An 18,559-nucleotide genomic window follows, 5' to 3' on the forward strand; every position below is an offset into this window, starting at 1 on the left:
CCCACAATAAAATAATTTTAAAAAGAAAAAGAATCCGCCTGCCAATGCAGGGGACACGGGTTCGAGCCCTGGTCTGGGAAGATCCCACATGCCATGGAGCAACTAAGCCCAGGAGCCACAACTACTGCCCACACACCTAGAGCCTGTGCTCTGCAACAAGAGAAGCCACCGCAATAAGAAGCCCACAACGAAGAGTAGCCCCCGCTGACCGCAACTAGAGAAAGCCTGCGCGCAGCAACGAAGACCCAACACAGCCAAAAATAAATATTAAAAAAAAAAAAAAAAACAGGCAGAATGAAACATCACTCCTTTACTACCTTCATCTTTCCTCCACACATACTTACATTTAGCCAAAATCTAAGGTGGTTGGTCTTAAAAACCAGTCATTTCTTTTTTGAATACTGTGTTTTAAATGATGGGTTGCAATCAAAAGAAGAATTTTAATAAGTATTATATGTCCTAGATCACATTGTAAAATATACGTCAATTTGGGTGATGGTTAAACACTATTGTTGGGTAAATAAGATTATATTTAGAACCACAAGAGCAAAGGCACGTTGTAATTCCATGACATTGATGGACTCATTAACTGATGTGAGCCTTGGTTTCAGCCAGTGTTATGTGAAAGCAGCTATTATATATAAAGTAACTCTCACATGGGCACAGTTTTTATTCCAAAAAGATTGTACTTTTTTCTTCAAAAAAATTTATTTTTAGAGTGAGAACATGTCACTATTTTAAAATCCTGGTTCATTCAAGGTAAGTAGTCTTGGTACAGGATACAATTAAATCATGATATACTTCAGTGATTTTATACTGAGTCACATACTTAATATTAAGGCACACTGTACTCAATAAAAAAATAAGTGTTAAGTTCTTGAGCTTTTAAATTAGAATTTCATAAAGTGCTTTTCATAAAGTCTTATATATTATAGCAATTAAGTGTATATAATTTCATTAACAAAGGCACCTTGAAAAGTATTGGCACATGGCATTTTATCTTGCCTTTTTTTTTTTTCTTTTTGGTAGTTTCAAAGTTTCTTCACATCTTCTCTTCCATTTCGTTTAAATTTTCTTTAATAACTCACCATCTGAACAGCCAGACCCATTAATAAGGTGAACTTTAACTATCACTTTAAAGGTCAAGTTTTAGGCAGTTTTAGGAGTTTAGCAATTTCTTTACTGTACAAACTGATTCCTAACGATTTAAAGAAAATTATATTCGAGTGGCAAATTTGAACCAAGAGGCTAATTCTGAGTCCATGATTTGAGATGGTGTATTAAACACATGTTTTATCTTCAGGGTTTTCTGCTGTTTTCTCAGTACCATCTGGATATAAGTTGACAGCTGTCACAGGCATAACATTCACTTTATCCAACTGAAGAATTCCTCTGAAATATAAAAATTAAAATTAAAGTAAGATAGGGTTATTTCGAGGTTATAATTAAATATATACCTGAGGTAATTTTGCTTCATTTTATTTAGTTTATGATGGTTATATAAATCCTAAGTCCAAAGTTCATTTTAACCAAACTGATTGAGGGAACAGAAAGGAATAAGAGGAGGTTCTTTACCTGGTACTGTAGGAGATGACAGGGTAAGTTACAGATCACCAGGGCAGGCAAGAGTCCTAGATTTGCACAAGTTGGGCAAAAAGACTAGGCCCAAGCATCTTTCTAACCAGTACTCCAGTGGAACGCAACCTTAGATCTTTAGACAGCATTTCTCCTTCTGTTACTAAAGTACCTGACCAGGGAGATCTTTGGATTGGATCCAAAACCCTGTATTGCAAGCTCAGTATTACCCTAATCAGAATGTAAACAGAAGTGAGTTGTTTATAGACCTGAACAAGCTGATTCTGAAGTTCACAAGGGAGAAACTGCAAGAATAGCTGTAACATTTTTTTAAAAAAGAACAATGCAGAGAAGAGACAGTTGCCCTAACCAGCTAGCAGAGAATTTATTAAAACACTATTTATTAAATTAAAACCATGCTACTGGCACAGGAATAGACAAGTAGATCAGTGGAAGAAGAGAGTCCAGAAACAAGACTAACGTACATGGGAATTTGTTCATAAGAAGGTAATATTCCAAGTCAACGGGCAATAGAACAATGGCCTCTCTGGGAAGCAAAATCAACTAGCTCAAACAATACACAAAAGTGATGGTAAAAACTAAGTTTTAAGAAAACAATGTAATTTTAAGATGGGAAAGGTCTATTTGAGAAAAAATTAAATCCTAGAAGCCATAAGGGGAAAACATGAATTGCCCTGAGCCCAAATTTAAAATTTCTGTATGACACGGAATACCATATATAAAAGCAAAAGACAAATCATAGTCTGGGATTTAAAAATATACATATATCTGCAATACATATTATGTATGTATAAGACAAAGGAGTCCTACATGTTAATGATTACAAAAGGCAATACAACTGAAAAATGGGCAAAGGTTCTAAATAGGCTTGTCACAGGAGAAATATACACAGCTAAGCATCACAAAGATGCTAGACTTAGCTAGACCTAGACTAGTAAAGATGGTAGTAGGAAGAAAATGGAAATTAAAATGAGATTTTTGTCCACAGTATAAAAAGCAAAAAAGATTGCTATCAGGTGTTGAGAAGATGTTAAATACATATACTCTGACGCAGTAATTTCACCTTTTAGGACTCTATCCTACATAAATATACATGTGCAAAGAGATATATGAACATTTAAGAATATACACTAGAGCATTATTGGAAGTGACATGAAATTGGAAATTACCTAAATGTCTAATGGAGGAATGGTTATATTATGGCATGCCCATACTGTGAAACACTATGCAGCCATAAAAAGAGTAAGTCCATATACGTATTGATAGGAAAAGATCTTAAGCCTATGGTTACCAAACTGCACTGAGACCCCTGGCATGGCTCACAGAGGTGCTACAGAATATTTAAAAATTTCAAGACTTCCTCACACAGAGAAAGAGAAATATCGTATGATATCGCTTATATGCGGAATCAAAAAAGAAATGATACAAATGAACGTATTTACAAAACAGAAATGGACTCACAGACTTAGAGAAAGAACTTATGGTTACCAGGGGGGGAAGGGTGGAGGGAAGGCACAGTTAGGGAGTTTGGGATTGACATGTACACACTGCTATATTTAAAAAGAATAACCAACAAGGACCTACTGTATAGCACAGGGAACTGTGCTCAATGCTATGTGGCAGCCTGGATGGGAGGGGAGTCTGGGGGAGAATGGATAGTAGATGTATATGTATGGCTGAGTCGCTTTGCTGTGCACCTGAAACTACCACAACATTGTTAATCGGCTACACTCCAATATAAAATAAAAAGTTAAAAAATAAAATTCAAGACTTCATGTGTAATACTAGCTTGAGGGTAGTTCACGATTTTAACATTAGATTGTACTACACATTCTTTTTTCAACGAAGTCTCATCTTTGCAAAGCTGGATTTTGGGCAGTTACTGTGATAAAAAGCAAATACAGTACAAAAAACTAATGTTGAATGGGAAATGAGGGTGGCAGTGTCCAATCTGATTCTAAGATGTGAGTATTGTGTAGTGCCCTGTAGGTACACGATCCCATTAGTAAGTTAAGAAATAAAAAATATTTATTCTTTCAATTTTTTTTCTGGCCTAGGTAAGGGCACCAAGAAAAAATTCCTGACACACTGAGTGCTATGAACCAAGAAAGTCTGGGAACCTCTGTTATAAGTGAGTAATACAATTTGTGGGACAGTTAAGAGTCTAGATTGATTATAAGTATCTAGTCTAGTAATTATAAGTATCTAGTATACAATGACATCAATACACAGAATTTGGATAAAAGATGCATACCCAAAGAGTTAACAATTACTACCTCTAGATACAAGAATTAAAGAACAGGGAAGTGAAAAGGTACTTTTAACTTTCTGTATTGATAAAATTTCTACTACCAGAAAGAATCCTCAGTACAATTGCCAATGATAAAGTATATTGAAAATTCGGTTTTTAATTTTACATTGCATTTTTTCACACAGAGGAGCCCATGATAAATAAAACATTTGGTAAAAGAACAATTAAAAAATTTACAACACTGTTTTCTATATAGATTTGCATAATAAAGATCAAAAAAAAGTTCTGAGCTTCCTGGCAGTCAAAGGAAAAAGGAAGAAACTATTAAGTTATAGAATTTTCATTATCAGAAAGAAATGGGAAATGGGAATCCTCCAGGGGAAACACAAACTAAAAGGTGGGAGGGGCACTAATATTTCTTTACTCTCAGTTGCTCTGCTTGTATTATGACTTTGACCTCTAACAATCCTTTAAGGGAGGCATTAGTTCAGTGTTACACACGAAGAAATGGAAATTTTGAAGACCTCTTGACAAGCAAGTGGAAAAAAAGCAAATGTTTAAATTGTGTCTTTTTTTAAAAATATAAATCCTGTGGTCTTCTCCACATAGTCCAATGTAATTTAGCTAAGCCAAAAATTGCGGTCATCGGGCTTCCCTGGTGGCACAGTGGTTAAGAATCCGCCTGCCAATGCAGGGGACATGGGCTCAATCCCTGGTCCGGGAAGATCCCACATGCCGCAGAGCAACTAAGCCCGTGCGCCACAACTACTGAGCCTGTGCTCTAGAGCCCGCGAGCCACAACTACTGAGCCCGTGTGCCACAACTACTGAAGACCGCACGCCTAGAGCCCGTGCTCCACAACAAGAGAAGCCACTGCAGAGAAGCCTGCGCACCGCAATGAGGAGTGGCCCCCGCTCACCGCAACCAGAGAAAAGCTCGCGCGCAGCAAGGAAGACCCAGTGCAGCCAAAAATAAAATAAATAAAAATTAAAAAAAAAAAATTGTTGTCATCTCTATTGAGATTTACTTCTAGTAAGATGACTAAAATGACTAGTTATTTAACTTGTAAAAATGCCAACAATAAATTCATTTTTAAATTTATAAAATAATGTCTTACAGTTAAAAAAAAAATCAAGCTGTACAGAAGGGGAAAAAGTGAAGGTCTCTCCACTCCTGCTCTCATTCTCACTTATTAGACATAACATCTCCCTTGTCATTCTGGAAATCTTCTGTGCATTTATATACATATACACGTACTACTTTTCTTTTACCCAAATTGGATGATACCATTAGACAACTTTTTTCCCCATCTAATACATCTTGGACTTCTTCCTTTTATAAGCCGCACAGAATCCCACTGCATGTGTGAACCATTAGCTATCAACCACCACCTATAAACAGTTCAGAGGTTTCCTCTTTTGCTTTTGTTTTTTGTTACAAGCAGTGCTGCCGTGAATATCCCCTTAGTCTTCAAAAATTTACTTCATTTTAAATTGATACTTTGGGGTTGAAAATAGTGAAGCCCTCTTGTTTCATTTCTTTCTTATTATACACATTGCCATTTTCCATTATAGAGATTTGTTTCCTTTCTCTCTCTAATAAACTAAGTTCTTACACAGCAGAGTTTGTCCCATCCACATATGAATTCCCAAGACAAGTGTCTTGACCATAATAGGTATCTAATAAATGTCTTTTAATTTTGCTAAAGTTGAAAGATGGGCTAGAAAAAAAAGATGTTATTTTCCCTCCCACTTCTCTTATCCTTCCTAATTTTTATATTTCCCACTCTGAAATATAGTAAATACAACTACTTTTTAATCATTAAAAATACTAAAATTGGTCCAAAATAAGAAATACTTACTTGTATTCACAAACTGGGAAAAGCACCTTTAAGATGGTTATTACTATAACTGCTCCTATAATTCCAACCACCATGACATTCAAAAACATAAAGAATACTGGGAAAACACTACACCAGAACCTGCACAGATCTTTTCTGAACTTTTCCATCCACTGACACATCACCTTTAAAAAAAAAGGGTTTTGATTAGATATGCAAGTTTCATTTGAGCTCTAAGAAACTTTAAAAATTATGTTCTAGTTTTGGGTGATGATAACATTATATACCTTGACTGTGGTGGTGGTTACATGGGTGTCTACACTTCTCAAAATTTATCTAACTGTACATTTTAAGTGGGTGCATTTTATTTTTAAATGTACCTCAAAGTTATTTACAATTTAAAAAATTATGCAAAACAGGCACAGAAATGTTGCTATATTTTACAATTATTTATGCTGCTGTCTAACTGTAAACCGAGTGAAAATTATTGCTAATTGACAAGAAGAAGGCTAGTCCACTTACATAAAATGGACCCATCAACAATGTGTTTCCAATATTTGGAGGACAAGAGAAGGAGAGAGAGACAAACATATCAGTCGCTTTTGAAACAGACGGGGCATTCACTGTGCACAAAACCTACTTCTGTACTTAAAACAGTGACAGAAGAAACTCAGGTGTGCTCTGATGGCATGGGCTCTGAAGACTCTGTGCTTGGGCTTCCTTGCTCTGAAGGAGACGGGGCAGACAGTGAGGGTGCTAGGGTTCAGGCAGCACAAAGCGACCTAGATTTCTCCAGGGACCCCACGTAAGCAGTCCTAACCTTCAGTGAGAACCTCTTCAAAGAATCATCTCTGGAATCCATTTCGACTAACCACAGATCCTGCTCATTTAAATGTAAATTATTCCGAGCGAGGGGCCTAGCTAACATAGAGATTCCAGGATACTCTCTCTGAACCCAGAATATCTTCCCAGTCAGCGGTATAATGTCACTAAGAATATACAAGTCCTTAACAGGTGCCAATGCGTATTTACATTTGCACCCATCTTATTTCAGCCCTCACAACAACCTGACGAGAAAGGCATCACTTTACAGAGACCTTTGCTGTACGGATAAAGGAAAAGGTTAGAGAGGCTAGGAGCTTGTCCAAGATGATACAACTAGCGAGTGGCAGAAGCAGGATTCAAACCTAGGCAGGCTGATTCCAGAAAGTACACTCTTAACCAAGCGTGCTTAGTCACTGTACACGGTCCTGAGGGGACCGTGCATGTGTGTTTGTGTTAGAAGTCACAGAATAAACAGACAAATGGGGACATGAGAAAGACTCTGAAAGGGAAGATCCCAAACAAAATGAAATCCAATGCCTTAATCATCATTATCTGACTACATTACTAAGTGAAACTTGAAGAGGAAGACAGGAATACCTAAAAATATCACATTAAAACAGTGATGAGTTCATTATTAACAATATCCCATGGATCCAATCCTCATGGTTTCCACCTCATTTTAAATGCTGATATTTATTTTCTTTACCATAACCATAAATGCTTGTAGTACATATAAAGAGAACCCCAAACGCCTGATTTACCTTATACGAAGATGGAGGCTCTGCTCTGAGAGGAGTTTCAGGTAATTTGCCAGGTAAAGCGTCTCCATTTACAGTGGTTTCCACATTCCTGATAAGATACTGGCTGGTGGTCTGCAATGAACTAACACTTTCTCCTGAGGAGGAAGAGCCAGGTTACCAAAGTGCTAGGCATATGCTGGTGTCTCTCCCACTAGTCCTAAGACTACTACACCAATAACATTTCAGATAGCAAGAACATACATTTTTCCATGGGAGAAAAACAAACATTTGATTGTTTAGCTTTAAATGCCAGAAAGGAACCCCAAATTTAGATAGTTAAAAGGGAGCTACAGCAGTTATGATTCTGTCACATAGAAAGTCAAATTTTTTAAAGTTCTGTGTTTCAGTGGGAAAAATGGATACTTCCTCCTCTAAATGAACTTAAATGAACGACATTCTTATTATGTATTTTGTGATGATTACCCAGAGTAAGAGTAGATAGATGATTACAGCAAAACGTCACTCTGTAATCAGCATTGATCACATTCTGCAAAGTCCTCAAATGGATATATAAAGCAATACATGTTATAAAGCATTTTTAAAAGAAGCTTACTTCAAAACATAGTAATTATGATTAAAAAGTTACCAACTAAAGAAATAATTTCCTTAACACTTTAAATAATGGTCTTTTAAAGTACCTTTTTTGGAGAGGTTGGGAAGGGTAAATAAAATGTCACTGTCTCGGGAAATCGAGTACAGCATGCTTTCTTCCAAAGGCAGGGTGTAGTTTGAATGTCTGAGTATTCCCTGATTCTTAACTAAAATATCTATTTCAGTAACGTCCTTCTGTTGAGCCTATGAGAAAATATAAGCAATTACTCTTTATTTTAAATAATGGCACAACCTGGTAAGAAACTAAAATTGAATTTTCCTCCCTGATTTCTGAAACTAAAAACCTTGTCCTAGTCACACACAATTCCTCCTTCTTTCCCCCCCACTTTAAGGCATTTAATTTGCAACTTTAATCACACTCCTGTGTGCTGACTATTAGAGGCTCGCTCTCAGTTCCATTTCATTGACCCAGAGAGACTTAGCCAGAGGAGATGGCAGCAGAGCTGCGAACCAAATTCAATCTCTTCACTTACTTGTTCTGTTTAATGATATTTACAATATTTTAAAGTGATATAAATATGTATGAATATGATCTTTTTTAAAATTAAGACTTCAAATGCTAAACAAGTAAAAAATTCTGAGTGATTGGATACACGCAACACTAACGTAACTTTTTTCCTTATTAAGTCAGAAATAAATAATAAAATAACTGAACACATGCATAACACTGAGCACAAATCTTTATAATTTAATTCTCAGTTAGTAAGCATACTATCTTACTTGTTTTCCATCAATCTCTACTACCTCTTCTTGAACGACAATTAGTTGCAAACTGGAACCAGATGTCATAGGCCACTCATGAACTAAAATCCTTACACTGACAATTCCAGAATATCCTTTTTCCTCCAGATTTTCCAGATTTTCATTCTTCACTATAAAAAAAAAAGTAGTGACAGCTTTGAACAAAAATTGCCACCAAATCAGTTACTGAATTTGATTATTTTGATGACATTTACATGGAACGAGACAGTTGTATACCAGTATCCTTGCCTTTCTTCATCTCTGACCTTATATTGATGTTTCAGATCTATGAAAACAAAGACAACTTGACAAATCCTTACAATCCTTATACTCATTTGAAAAGGGGAAAATGCTTGATGGCCTTTAGATTTTGTACCGAACTCCACACTAGCCACACCCTTGCTATTCTTTTATATAGACTGTCAATGAGGAACCGACAAGGCGTTAACTATTTACAAAGCAGGCCGGAAGACACAGACAATCCCATGTTTTAGCAAAGTGAGCACGTTCATCCATCCATTCATTCGTTCACAAAATCCAGTGATAGAAGGGGCCCAAGCAGTAAGGACACTTGAGGCTTTTTCTCAATCCTGTCTCCAGTAAGCGACTCGTTACTGTTGGAGAGGTCAGGAATGGGGAAGAGGGTGGGAGAGCCCTTAATGACTCTCCACTAATGGACGATGGCGTAGGATCAGCTACCGGCCCTGCTCCTCTCTAGCTGAGAAACCCCGCCCCACCCTGGCGGTGACGGGGTGTGGCAGTTGCAGCTGGCTTATAAAGCCAAGAAAGTGAAAAAGATAGAAAAAGATAAATCAATAGAAACCAACAAAACTGCCGCAAAAGAAGCATTTTGCTTCCGTTCCTCAAATGTTATTGTCTGAGAATTACTTGCCAAAAAGGAACCCAGATGGATATTCTGCATGCATATCCAGCTGTTTAAAGTGATGCTGTGCCTTTGTAGAGCTGTTCCCTTGATCTAGAACGCTCTCCATAGGCTTCCCTGGTGGCGCAGTGGTTAAGAATCCGCCTGCCAATACAGGGGACACGGGTTCGAGCCCTGGTCCGGACAGATCCCACATGCTGCGGAGCAACTAAGCCTGTGTGCCACAACTACTGAGCCTGCGCTCCAGAGCCCACGAGCCACAACTCCTGAAGCCCGGGCGCCTAGAGCCCGTGCTCTGCAACAAGAGAAGCCACTGCAGCGCGAAGCCCGCGCACCGCAACGAAGAGGAGCCCCCGCTCGCCGCAACTAGAGAAAAGCCCGCGCGCAGCAACGAAGACCCAACACAGCCAAACATAAATAAATAAAATAAATAAATTAAACAAAAAAAGTTATAGAATGCTCTCCATTATTCACTCTCCTCCCATACATTTTTAATAAACTCCTACTTGGGTAGTTCTAGATACCATATCCCTACAATGTTGAGTTCATGCCTTTTTTTTTTTAAGCACTAACTTTCTCGCAGTGTAGCTCTTAGTTTAGAAACCTGTCTCCTCAACTAGGCTGAGTTCTTTGAGAGAATGCATCAAGTTTATTGTTCTATAGCCTTTGTGAATCAGTGATTCCACCCAGAATTATAAATACATAATTTAAAGTAAATATCCTATCATAAATTGTCAATAATGTTCAGACACCTGGTCTAGTGGTTCTAAATCCTAACTATGCATCAGAATCACCTGGGAAGAGTATAGATGCCAGAGCCTCACTCTAATCTTAATAAATCAAAATCTCTGGGCGGTATAGACTAACATTTGTAATTTTTTAAACAGGTACAGGTATTTTGATTGAGAAACAAGTGGCCTAACCCTTGGTCTCAATCTAAGTTCACAAACCTGTTCTTCCTTGACTTCTCTGTTTCTGTTAATAAACCCACCCTTCTCCAACCTACCAAGGACAGGAATTACTAGGTTATCTTTGACTTCTTCACCCTCCTCCTCTGTATCCAGTCAGTTGCTTCCTTTGGACCATTCCAAAGTATCTCTTATATTTGTCCTTTCCGTCTCCACCTACCTCCCCACCCAATGTCTAGTTCATTAGCTACTTACTATTACGATACTTACCTATTCTCCCCTTCAGTAATCCCTCCCCCCTTCAAACCATTCACACAACAGCACCAGATTAATCTTACCATGACATGGTTTTGATTATACAGTCTCCTTGCGCAAACGCCTTCAGCAGCACCCCTGTGACCTCTTTGGTGGGTCTCTGCCTGGTCCTCCTTCTTCAGGCTCGTTACAGTGTGCCCTCCCTCTAGTCTGCCTAACTTCGCTCACATCCTCTGAGGCTCCTAACTGGAAAAATTCCCTTCTCTCGTGGTCCACGCCAGTGTTTTCACTATTTACCCGTCAGTCTCCCTCATGGAACAGTAGGAGTCACAGCCTAGCTGTATGCCCAAAGGCCAGCACGCTAGGACACAGATTGAACGCATGAGGAAATGCAGTCATATAAATACCTCAAAGCAGGGACTCTTCAGACTCCAAATCGGGTACTGCTGCCGTAGAATAAAACTAACAACAACAAAAGCCCTCCATATGCTGACTTGCCCTACTGAGGCAGACAGCTTTCCAAAATGGCTCTCAATGACCCTTGCCTTCTGACGTTCACGCCCCTGTGTAACTGCCTCCTGCTGAGTGTGGGCTGGACCTAGTAACTTGTTTCTAACAAACAGAATACAGCAAAAGTGCTGGAACGTCACTTGTGTGATTAGATTATAAAAGACTGTGACTTGTGTCTTGCCGGCACTCTCTCCCTGACACTCTCTCTCGTACTCTCACTGATAAAGCCAGCTGCCACGTTGTGAGATGCTCTACAGAGAGGCCACGTGGCATGGAAATGAGGGAGGCCTCCAGCTAACATCTTGTGAGGAATGGAGGCCTCAGTCCAACAGTTCACAAGCAACTACATCCTGTCAACAACCATGTGAGTGAGGTAGGAAGCGGGCCTTGCCGGTCGTGCCAGAGCCAGAGAACCCAGCTAAGCCAAGCTCAGATTCTTGACCTGCAAGAACTAGGAGATAATACTGACAAAGACTACTAAGTTGGGAGTGAATTGTTACACAGCAGTATAACTAATATATCTACAAAGAAGAAATTTTTTTAAAATAATTAAGGATAGAAGACTTTTTGTTGTAGTTGCATTTAATGTTTTAAAGATTCTTGTAACTGATAAGATAGGCTTTTACTTCCACTTTCAAGGAAATAAACTCTATGCAACTGGGATGACTAGAAAGATGACTATAACAAATAAAGCAGCCAGATTGCACTCCATGTCAAATTCCTAATAAATACAGCATCAGTGGAATATTATTCAAGCCAGTAATGGCGCTTCTTTTCCTAGCTATGATGGATTAGCTTGTAGTACACCAACTCTCTCACTGAGAACCACTAGAAAACATGTAAAAATATAAACACACAAACAGACACTCAAATCTTCACTAAAAAAATACTAAGGGGAATTCTTTAGGCAGAGGGAAAATAACCCCAGAGGGGAACACTGATATTCAGGAAGGAATGAAGAGCAATGGAAAGGGTAACTGTGAGGGTGAACATAAATGAATACTGGACTACAGAAAACCATTAAGTACAGTTATGTTGCTTAGTGTTTAAGAACCCAAAGAGTTAAAATGCATGACAATAGCAACATAAAAGCAAAAAGGGGGGAATTCCCTGGTGGTCCAGTGGTTAGGATTCAGTGCTTTTACTGCTGTGGCCTGGGTTCAATCCCTGGTCGGGGAACTAAGATCCTGCAAGCCACGCGGCGCAGCCAAAAAAATAAAAATAAAATTTAAAAAAGCATAAAGGGAATCAATGGACTTTACATGTTCTAAGGGTCCTACATTGGTTGGGAAATAATAAAAGTACTAATTTACTGATCTCAAGGGTAACCATAGTAAAATAATATGAAAACCAACAAGATAGAAGGGAACGATGAAACAAAAAGTAAATAACCCAGAAGAGGGCAAAAAGAGAAGAAAAAGAAACAGAACAGGTGAGACACAAATAGGAAACAAATAATTAAGAGAGAAGATCTAAATCCAAATATATCAGTTATTACATTAATGTAAATAAATCAAAATTCCAACTAAAGACAGATTGACAGCCTGAATTAAAAAAAAAAAAAAAGAAAGAAACCACAAGTATATGCTGCTTGTAAGACATTCACCTCAATTATAAGGACCCAGGAAGACTCAAAGAAAATGGAAAGATACTGCAAAGCAATCCACATCCCTCCCCCATGCCTGGCCAAAAAGCAGTTATTGGTAAAATAATACAGATAAAGCTGATTTTAAGGCAAGAACATCACTAGAGATAAATAAGGACATATTATAGTGATAAATGAGTGGATTCACCAGGAAGACATAACAGCTCTAAATATGTATGGATTCAGTAATATTGTGTCACAATATATAAAGCAAAAATTGACAAAACTGAAAGAACAGACAAATATACATAGTGGAGATTTAACATACCATTCTCAGTAATTGATAGGGCAAGCAAAGAAATAAACAAAAAAATCAGTAATTCCATAAAAGATTGAACACGATTAACAAATTTGACCTGACATACATAGAACATCATATCCAACTAATTACATAATTAACTTTCTTTCAAGTACACACAGAAAGCAACATTTACTAAAACTGACCATCTGCTAAGCCATACAGCAAGTCTCTAACTTCAGAGGGTTAAAATATACAGATTATATCTCTGATGATAGAGATGGAATCAGTAAAAAAAAAAAAAAAAAAAAAAAAAATCCCAAAATGTTTGAAAATTAAGCAATATACTTCAAAATGACCCACAGGATAAGGAAATATCACTGTAAATAATTAGAAAACACCATGAATGGAATGATAATAAAGATATATAATGAATTAAGTATAGGATACAACTGCTCAGAGAAGCATTTACTGTCTCAAATGCATATATTAAAACAGGTAATAGGAATACTATACAAATTTTTCATATCCTTTATTTCATTCAAATAATGGCACATTCCAAGGTAACATATTTGCTTGTCTTTAAACAACTCAAGATTTTAAAAGGTTAAAAAGGAAAACAAAAAAAATTTTTTTAATAAAAAGGAAAACATTATATGGACATAAAGGTGGAAGAATCAGAAAGACAATTCACTTTTCTCTTTATTTTTTACAACTGTGATAAGCACTCCTCTGAAGATTTTGCCTCTTGCTTGTAAATCTCCATTTACTACCTCCAGGCACATTCTTACATTGTTATCAACCTACCAGACATGAAGTTCCAAGCAATACCAATCTCATGACAGAGAAAATGTGAATATGCCAGAAATAACCAATATAAAGTAGGAAAAGAGTACACACAAGTGTTATTATATACTCTAGTAATGATGTGTAGTATTAATTTGAAATGGAAATATATAACATCAAAGAATTGTGTTTCACTAATTTAGTATTATTAAAAACAGAACAATTACAGAAGTAATTTAGCAGTACTTACCTATCAAAGTCTGACAGCTTATTCGGGTTACACCACTATTTACAGGGAAGTCATTTACATATACCTGTCCACTCTCATAGGTTATGTTAAGAACAACCTTAAAATAAAGCAGCATATACATTAATTCCAATGGTTTACAAATGATGACAAACTCTTCATGTCAAAAATACATTATCTAACTAAATTGGATATATACATAAAAAAATAAAATAGGCTGCATGATACTTAGCTAAGTGATATAATAAAAACATAACCAAAAGAGACAAACCTGTTCTTTAGATACCTCCCCATCATCTTTCAGGGTAGTTACATTAATTCTGATGCTGTCCTGCAAAACAAATATACAAATTGGGCAGGTATGCGTTTCACAAACTGAGAATAACTCAGTTCTTTTTCTTCTCCCCTCAGTTATACTTACTGTATGATCATTTATGGCAACATTAAAAGAACACTTTTAAAAACTCATCAATTTCATCCTTACAGCCTTTTAAATACCCTTCACAATTCCAATTTTTTATAAACTATATACTTTTCCACTTAATTATGAAATATATCACATATCTGAGCATATAAAATGCAAATATAGAGTTTAAAAGAAAAGATTAACACTCACATACTTACTACCTAGGTTAAAAACTAGAATGTCATCCACACTTTAGAAGTCCCCTGCATGACCTTTTCTGTCACATTCCCCTCATGCCCCTCAGAAGGAATCCCTATATTGTCTTCTATGTTAACATTTCTTGCTTTTCTTTATAGTTTAACTACCTGTATTATCTCTCTCTAAACAACATATTGTTTAGTTTTATCTGTTCCTGAACTTTACATGAGTGGAATAATATTATAATGTACTCTTCTGGAACTTCTTTCATTTAAAATTGTTACGTATGCAGCTGTAGACATTTATTTACAGCATTGTGTAATATGCCATCAAATTGTTACCGATTTACTTAACGGTTCCCTATCAGTGGACATTTGAAATGTTTCCAACTCTATTGTTTTCATGTACAAAGTTGCTCTAACCCTCCTTACATGTGTCCCCTAGTGCCCATGGGCAAGGACTTTCAGTGCACAATCAGTTTCAGTGCCTCTCAAGGTATGCTCAAAAGCACTCTACTCAAATATTTAAGTTTAGTCATGACATGCTTACTACAGACAAGAAAGCACTATTCTAAGTAATCAGGGTCACAGGAACTATAATTTGTTATCTGTAAATCAAATTCTTTCCTAAGTGTATTCACAGACAGACGTTGTTATCCTAGAATAAAAACAAGACTCCTCTTAAATACTTTCTTTGTGAGGGTATTCTTAATTTTGAAAAGACAAAAATTATTCTAAACTTCAAACCAATATACAAGTGTATTTCTTGGCACTGTGAGCAACTCCAATACTTTATGTATTTCTAACGAATGAGAGACTAAGACTGAGTGATTTTATGAGATTGGCTTGATTCCTGGGACAACCTGAGGAACAGGATTCTAACATGTAAGTTCATACCATCTATTCAGGATGACTTTGGTACACTTCCCAACTCCCATAGGAGCCCAGGAAGCTTTAGGACTAGTGATTCCTCAGATCCAGCCTGGCTTTCTCCTGGCCCACCCTTATCTAGAATTAAGTGTGGGCTAGAACAAATAAACTCATCTCTAGAACAAACTAACATTCAATAAATCATCAAGTTGGTGGCTGTATTGTTTTATGCCCAAATTCCAGCCAAGAATTCATTCCTCTTTTCAAACTAGAGGATCTGTTTGAAAACTGTAGACTAGTGTTCTTCTAACAGCCCAGAGATAACCCTCCACTCATGGTGTTCTGAGAAACCTTTTTATAGCTTCTGCCTTTCAGTAGAGAACATACACTATATTATGAGTAATTTATTGCACTTACATACATCATTTGCCCAGTAGAAATATGCAGTTTGTAAAAGACAATTAACAGACTGTATAGCACACTATATTTTCCAGAGAACTAACTTCAGTTAAATTCCTTTTGATCCTCTTGAATGATTTCATATCAGGGGAAACTCTTCATCCCTTACTGCCTCCTGACCCAAAGTTCAGAGCCAGGTCATATTTCTTGTTCTTCCTGAGAGCCTCTGACTGAACTGGAAGTTCAGGCTTGTCAGCCAGGGCAGTATATGCTTAAAAAGTGAGTGGCAGAACTGAAGTTTCTCCCCACTCATTTTCAATTCTCCTCTAATTCCTTCACTCACAAATGCCCATCTGGAACAAAGTGGCTTCCTAAGGGCAAAGGTAATAGATATCTGGTTTAAAATAAGTCTGAGGGAAATACATGAAATAAATATTTACACATATAAGAAAGTAAGTGTCCTCTGGATGCCTCCCTCTCTTTGGTGACCAAGTCATTTTAATATTAGAAGAATGCACCGTAAATTTTTTTTATTTCACAATCTTTGTAACAATTTTCTTCCCAATTTTTTTTTTATTTCACAATCTGTGTAACCTCAACTTCTGACAACTACATATGTAAACAAAACATAAAATGCGGGACTTCCCTGGTGGCACAGTGGTTAAGAATCCGCCTGCCAATGCAGGGGACACGGGTTCGAGCCCTGGTCTGGGAAGATCCCACATGCTGCGGAGCAACTAAGCCCGTGCACCACAACTACTGAGCCTGCACTCTAGAGCCCGCGAGCCACAACTACTGACCCTGCGTGCCACAACTACTGAAGCCCGTGCACCTAGAGCCCGTGCTCCACAACAAGAGAAGCCACCGCAATGAGAAGCCCGCAAGCCCGCGCACCGCAACAAAGAGTAGCCCCCGCTCACTGCAACAAGAGAAAGCCCGTGCTCAGCAACGAAGACCCAACACAGCCAAAAATAAATAAATAAATTTATTTTTAAAAAAACAACAGAAAAATGCTTATAACACAATAAATCTGAGTCACTGAAGAGATACAGGGAGAATTTTCCTGACTTCAACCAGTTTTCTTACAGTTAGGTCAGGCTGGATACAAAGATGAACAAATGAACAGATGTGTGATAAAGCAAGTATAGTAAAACATAAATGATAGTCTAATTTGGCATTATTCAATATGGTATCCACTAACCACATGTGGCTATTTACATTTAAGTTAATTAAAACTAAATAACATTTTAAAAACTCAGTTCCTCAGTCACACTGGCCACATTTCAAATACTCAGTAACCACAGTAGTCTAGTGGCTACTGTAATGGAGAGAGCAGACATACACCATCACTGCACAAAGGTCAACTGGACAGCTCCTATCAAATATGCATGACCACTGTAAAATTCTTTCAAATGTTCTGTACATTTGAAATTTTTCACAATAAAACTGAAAAATTTTTAGATCAAGAGGCCTCAGTTTCCCCTATACACCTTTCCAAGGAATGAGATTCTCCTTCTAGTTGCACAGCATTCACTTAACCTATGAAATTCTGAGTGTAGATCTAGACTTTCCAAAAGTAGAAAGAAGTCAAAAGGCAAATACTGGTTAATTCCACCCGGCCAAAGCAATAAGAACCAGCCACCCTTCAGGACAAGCATGCAGTGGTTCCCAAACTTTAGCCGACCCCGGAATCACCTGGAGGGCTTGCTGCAACAGAGTGCTGGGCCCCTACCCTAGAGCTTCTGATTAGCGCGTTTCTGCCAGGTTCCCAGGGCATGCTGGTGCGGCTGGTTCCACCGCGCTCGAAGATCCACTCCTCTAACAACTCCCGCCAAAGGGACGACGTCGGGGTCAGCGCTGGCCTTCGGCCTCCCTCCCTCTCCGGCCCAGCGACCCGGCTGGCGTGCAGCCGGAGCCCTGCGCGCCGGGAGAAGGCATTCCTTCCCGCCGCCGGCCGGAGCAGACAGGTGGCCTGGAAACGCTCGCGCTCGCTCTCAACAGAGCAACTTCCACGTCTCCCCAGCACTTAACACTGCCTCGCCCCAGAGCCCGGCTCTGAAGGCGCCATTACAAAAGGCTGAGATCGCTAGTGATCCGCTACTTTCGACGGCACACCCCCATCAGGACTGCAACTGCCTGGGCTGCCGCAACAATCGGTTTCGCTGCGCCGCGCTGAACCTCACACGGAAGAGCCTCTTTTGCTCTCTCGCCTCCCCCATCCCCTGCCGCCTCCATTGCCTTGGCTGCTTCTCCCCACTCCCGCTTTGGGGGCCCGGCCCCCAGCCCACGGCCTGCCCGCCGGAGGTGGGAGGCGTCGATGGGGAAGCCGCAGTCCCACGTCCCCGGTCCCGGCTTCTCCCGAGGATCCCGGCAGAGCCGCGTCCGCCGTGCCCTACCTTCGGGGCTCGGGGCAACAGCGGCGGCTCAAAGGTGCCCGTCGTCAGCCACCCGGTGACTGGCAGGGCCGCGACGATGAGCAGCCGGAGGGCGAGCGGCGCCCGCGGAGCGCCCTCCATCTTGGACAGGCCGGCGGCGGGCGGCGGGCGTTGG

At 38.8% G+C, this 18,559-nt stretch overlaps 1 protein-coding gene and 1 non-coding gene across 2 annotated transcripts; one reads left to right on the forward strand and one right to left on the reverse strand.

Annotated features, from left to right (window-relative positions):
- Positions 1-295: 295 nt before the first annotated feature.
- Positions 296-18,559, reverse strand: GINM1 (glycosylated integral membrane protein 1). Its single transcript, XM_068551169.1, has 8 exons — positions 18,406-18,559; positions 14,409-14,468; positions 14,141-14,237; positions 8,645-8,796; positions 7,951-8,107; positions 7,274-7,407; positions 5,709-5,872; positions 296-1,392 (listed from the first exon to the last, which is right to left on the reverse strand). The coding sequence occupies exons 1-8, from the start codon at positions 18,523-18,525 to the stop codon at positions 1,281-1,283; spliced, it is 996 nt and encodes a 331-aa protein (XP_068407270.1). The 5' UTR covers positions 18,526-18,559; the 3' UTR covers positions 296-1,280.
- On the forward strand, positions 12,329-12,400 carry TRNAK-UUU (transfer RNA lysine (anticodon UUU)). Its single transcript has one exon. It is a non-coding gene; the product is annotated as a tRNA-Lys (tRNA).

The sequence above is a fragment of the Eschrichtius robustus genome, chromosome 9 (assembly GCF_028021215.1).
Source record: "Eschrichtius robustus isolate mEscRob2 chromosome 9, mEscRob2.pri, whole genome shotgun sequence".
Lineage (NCBI taxonomy): Eukaryota > Metazoa > Chordata > Mammalia > Artiodactyla > Eschrichtiidae > Eschrichtius > Eschrichtius robustus.

Excerpts from the sequence above, each read along its gene's own strand:
- GINM1 (XM_068551169.1), bottom strand. The coding sequence starts at position 18,525 with ATGGAGGGCGCTCCGCGGGCGCCGCTCGCCCTCCGGCTGCTCATCGTC. Across the intron at positions 8,797-14,140 it reads AAGCTGTCAGACTTTGATAG|TGAAGAATGAAAATCTGGAA; the intron begins GTAAGTACTGCT and ends TTTTTTTTATAG. Across the intron at positions 8,108-8,644 it reads TAGAGATTGATGGAAAACAA|GCTCAACAGAAGGACGTTAC; the intron begins GTAAGATAGTAT and ends ATTTTCTCATAG.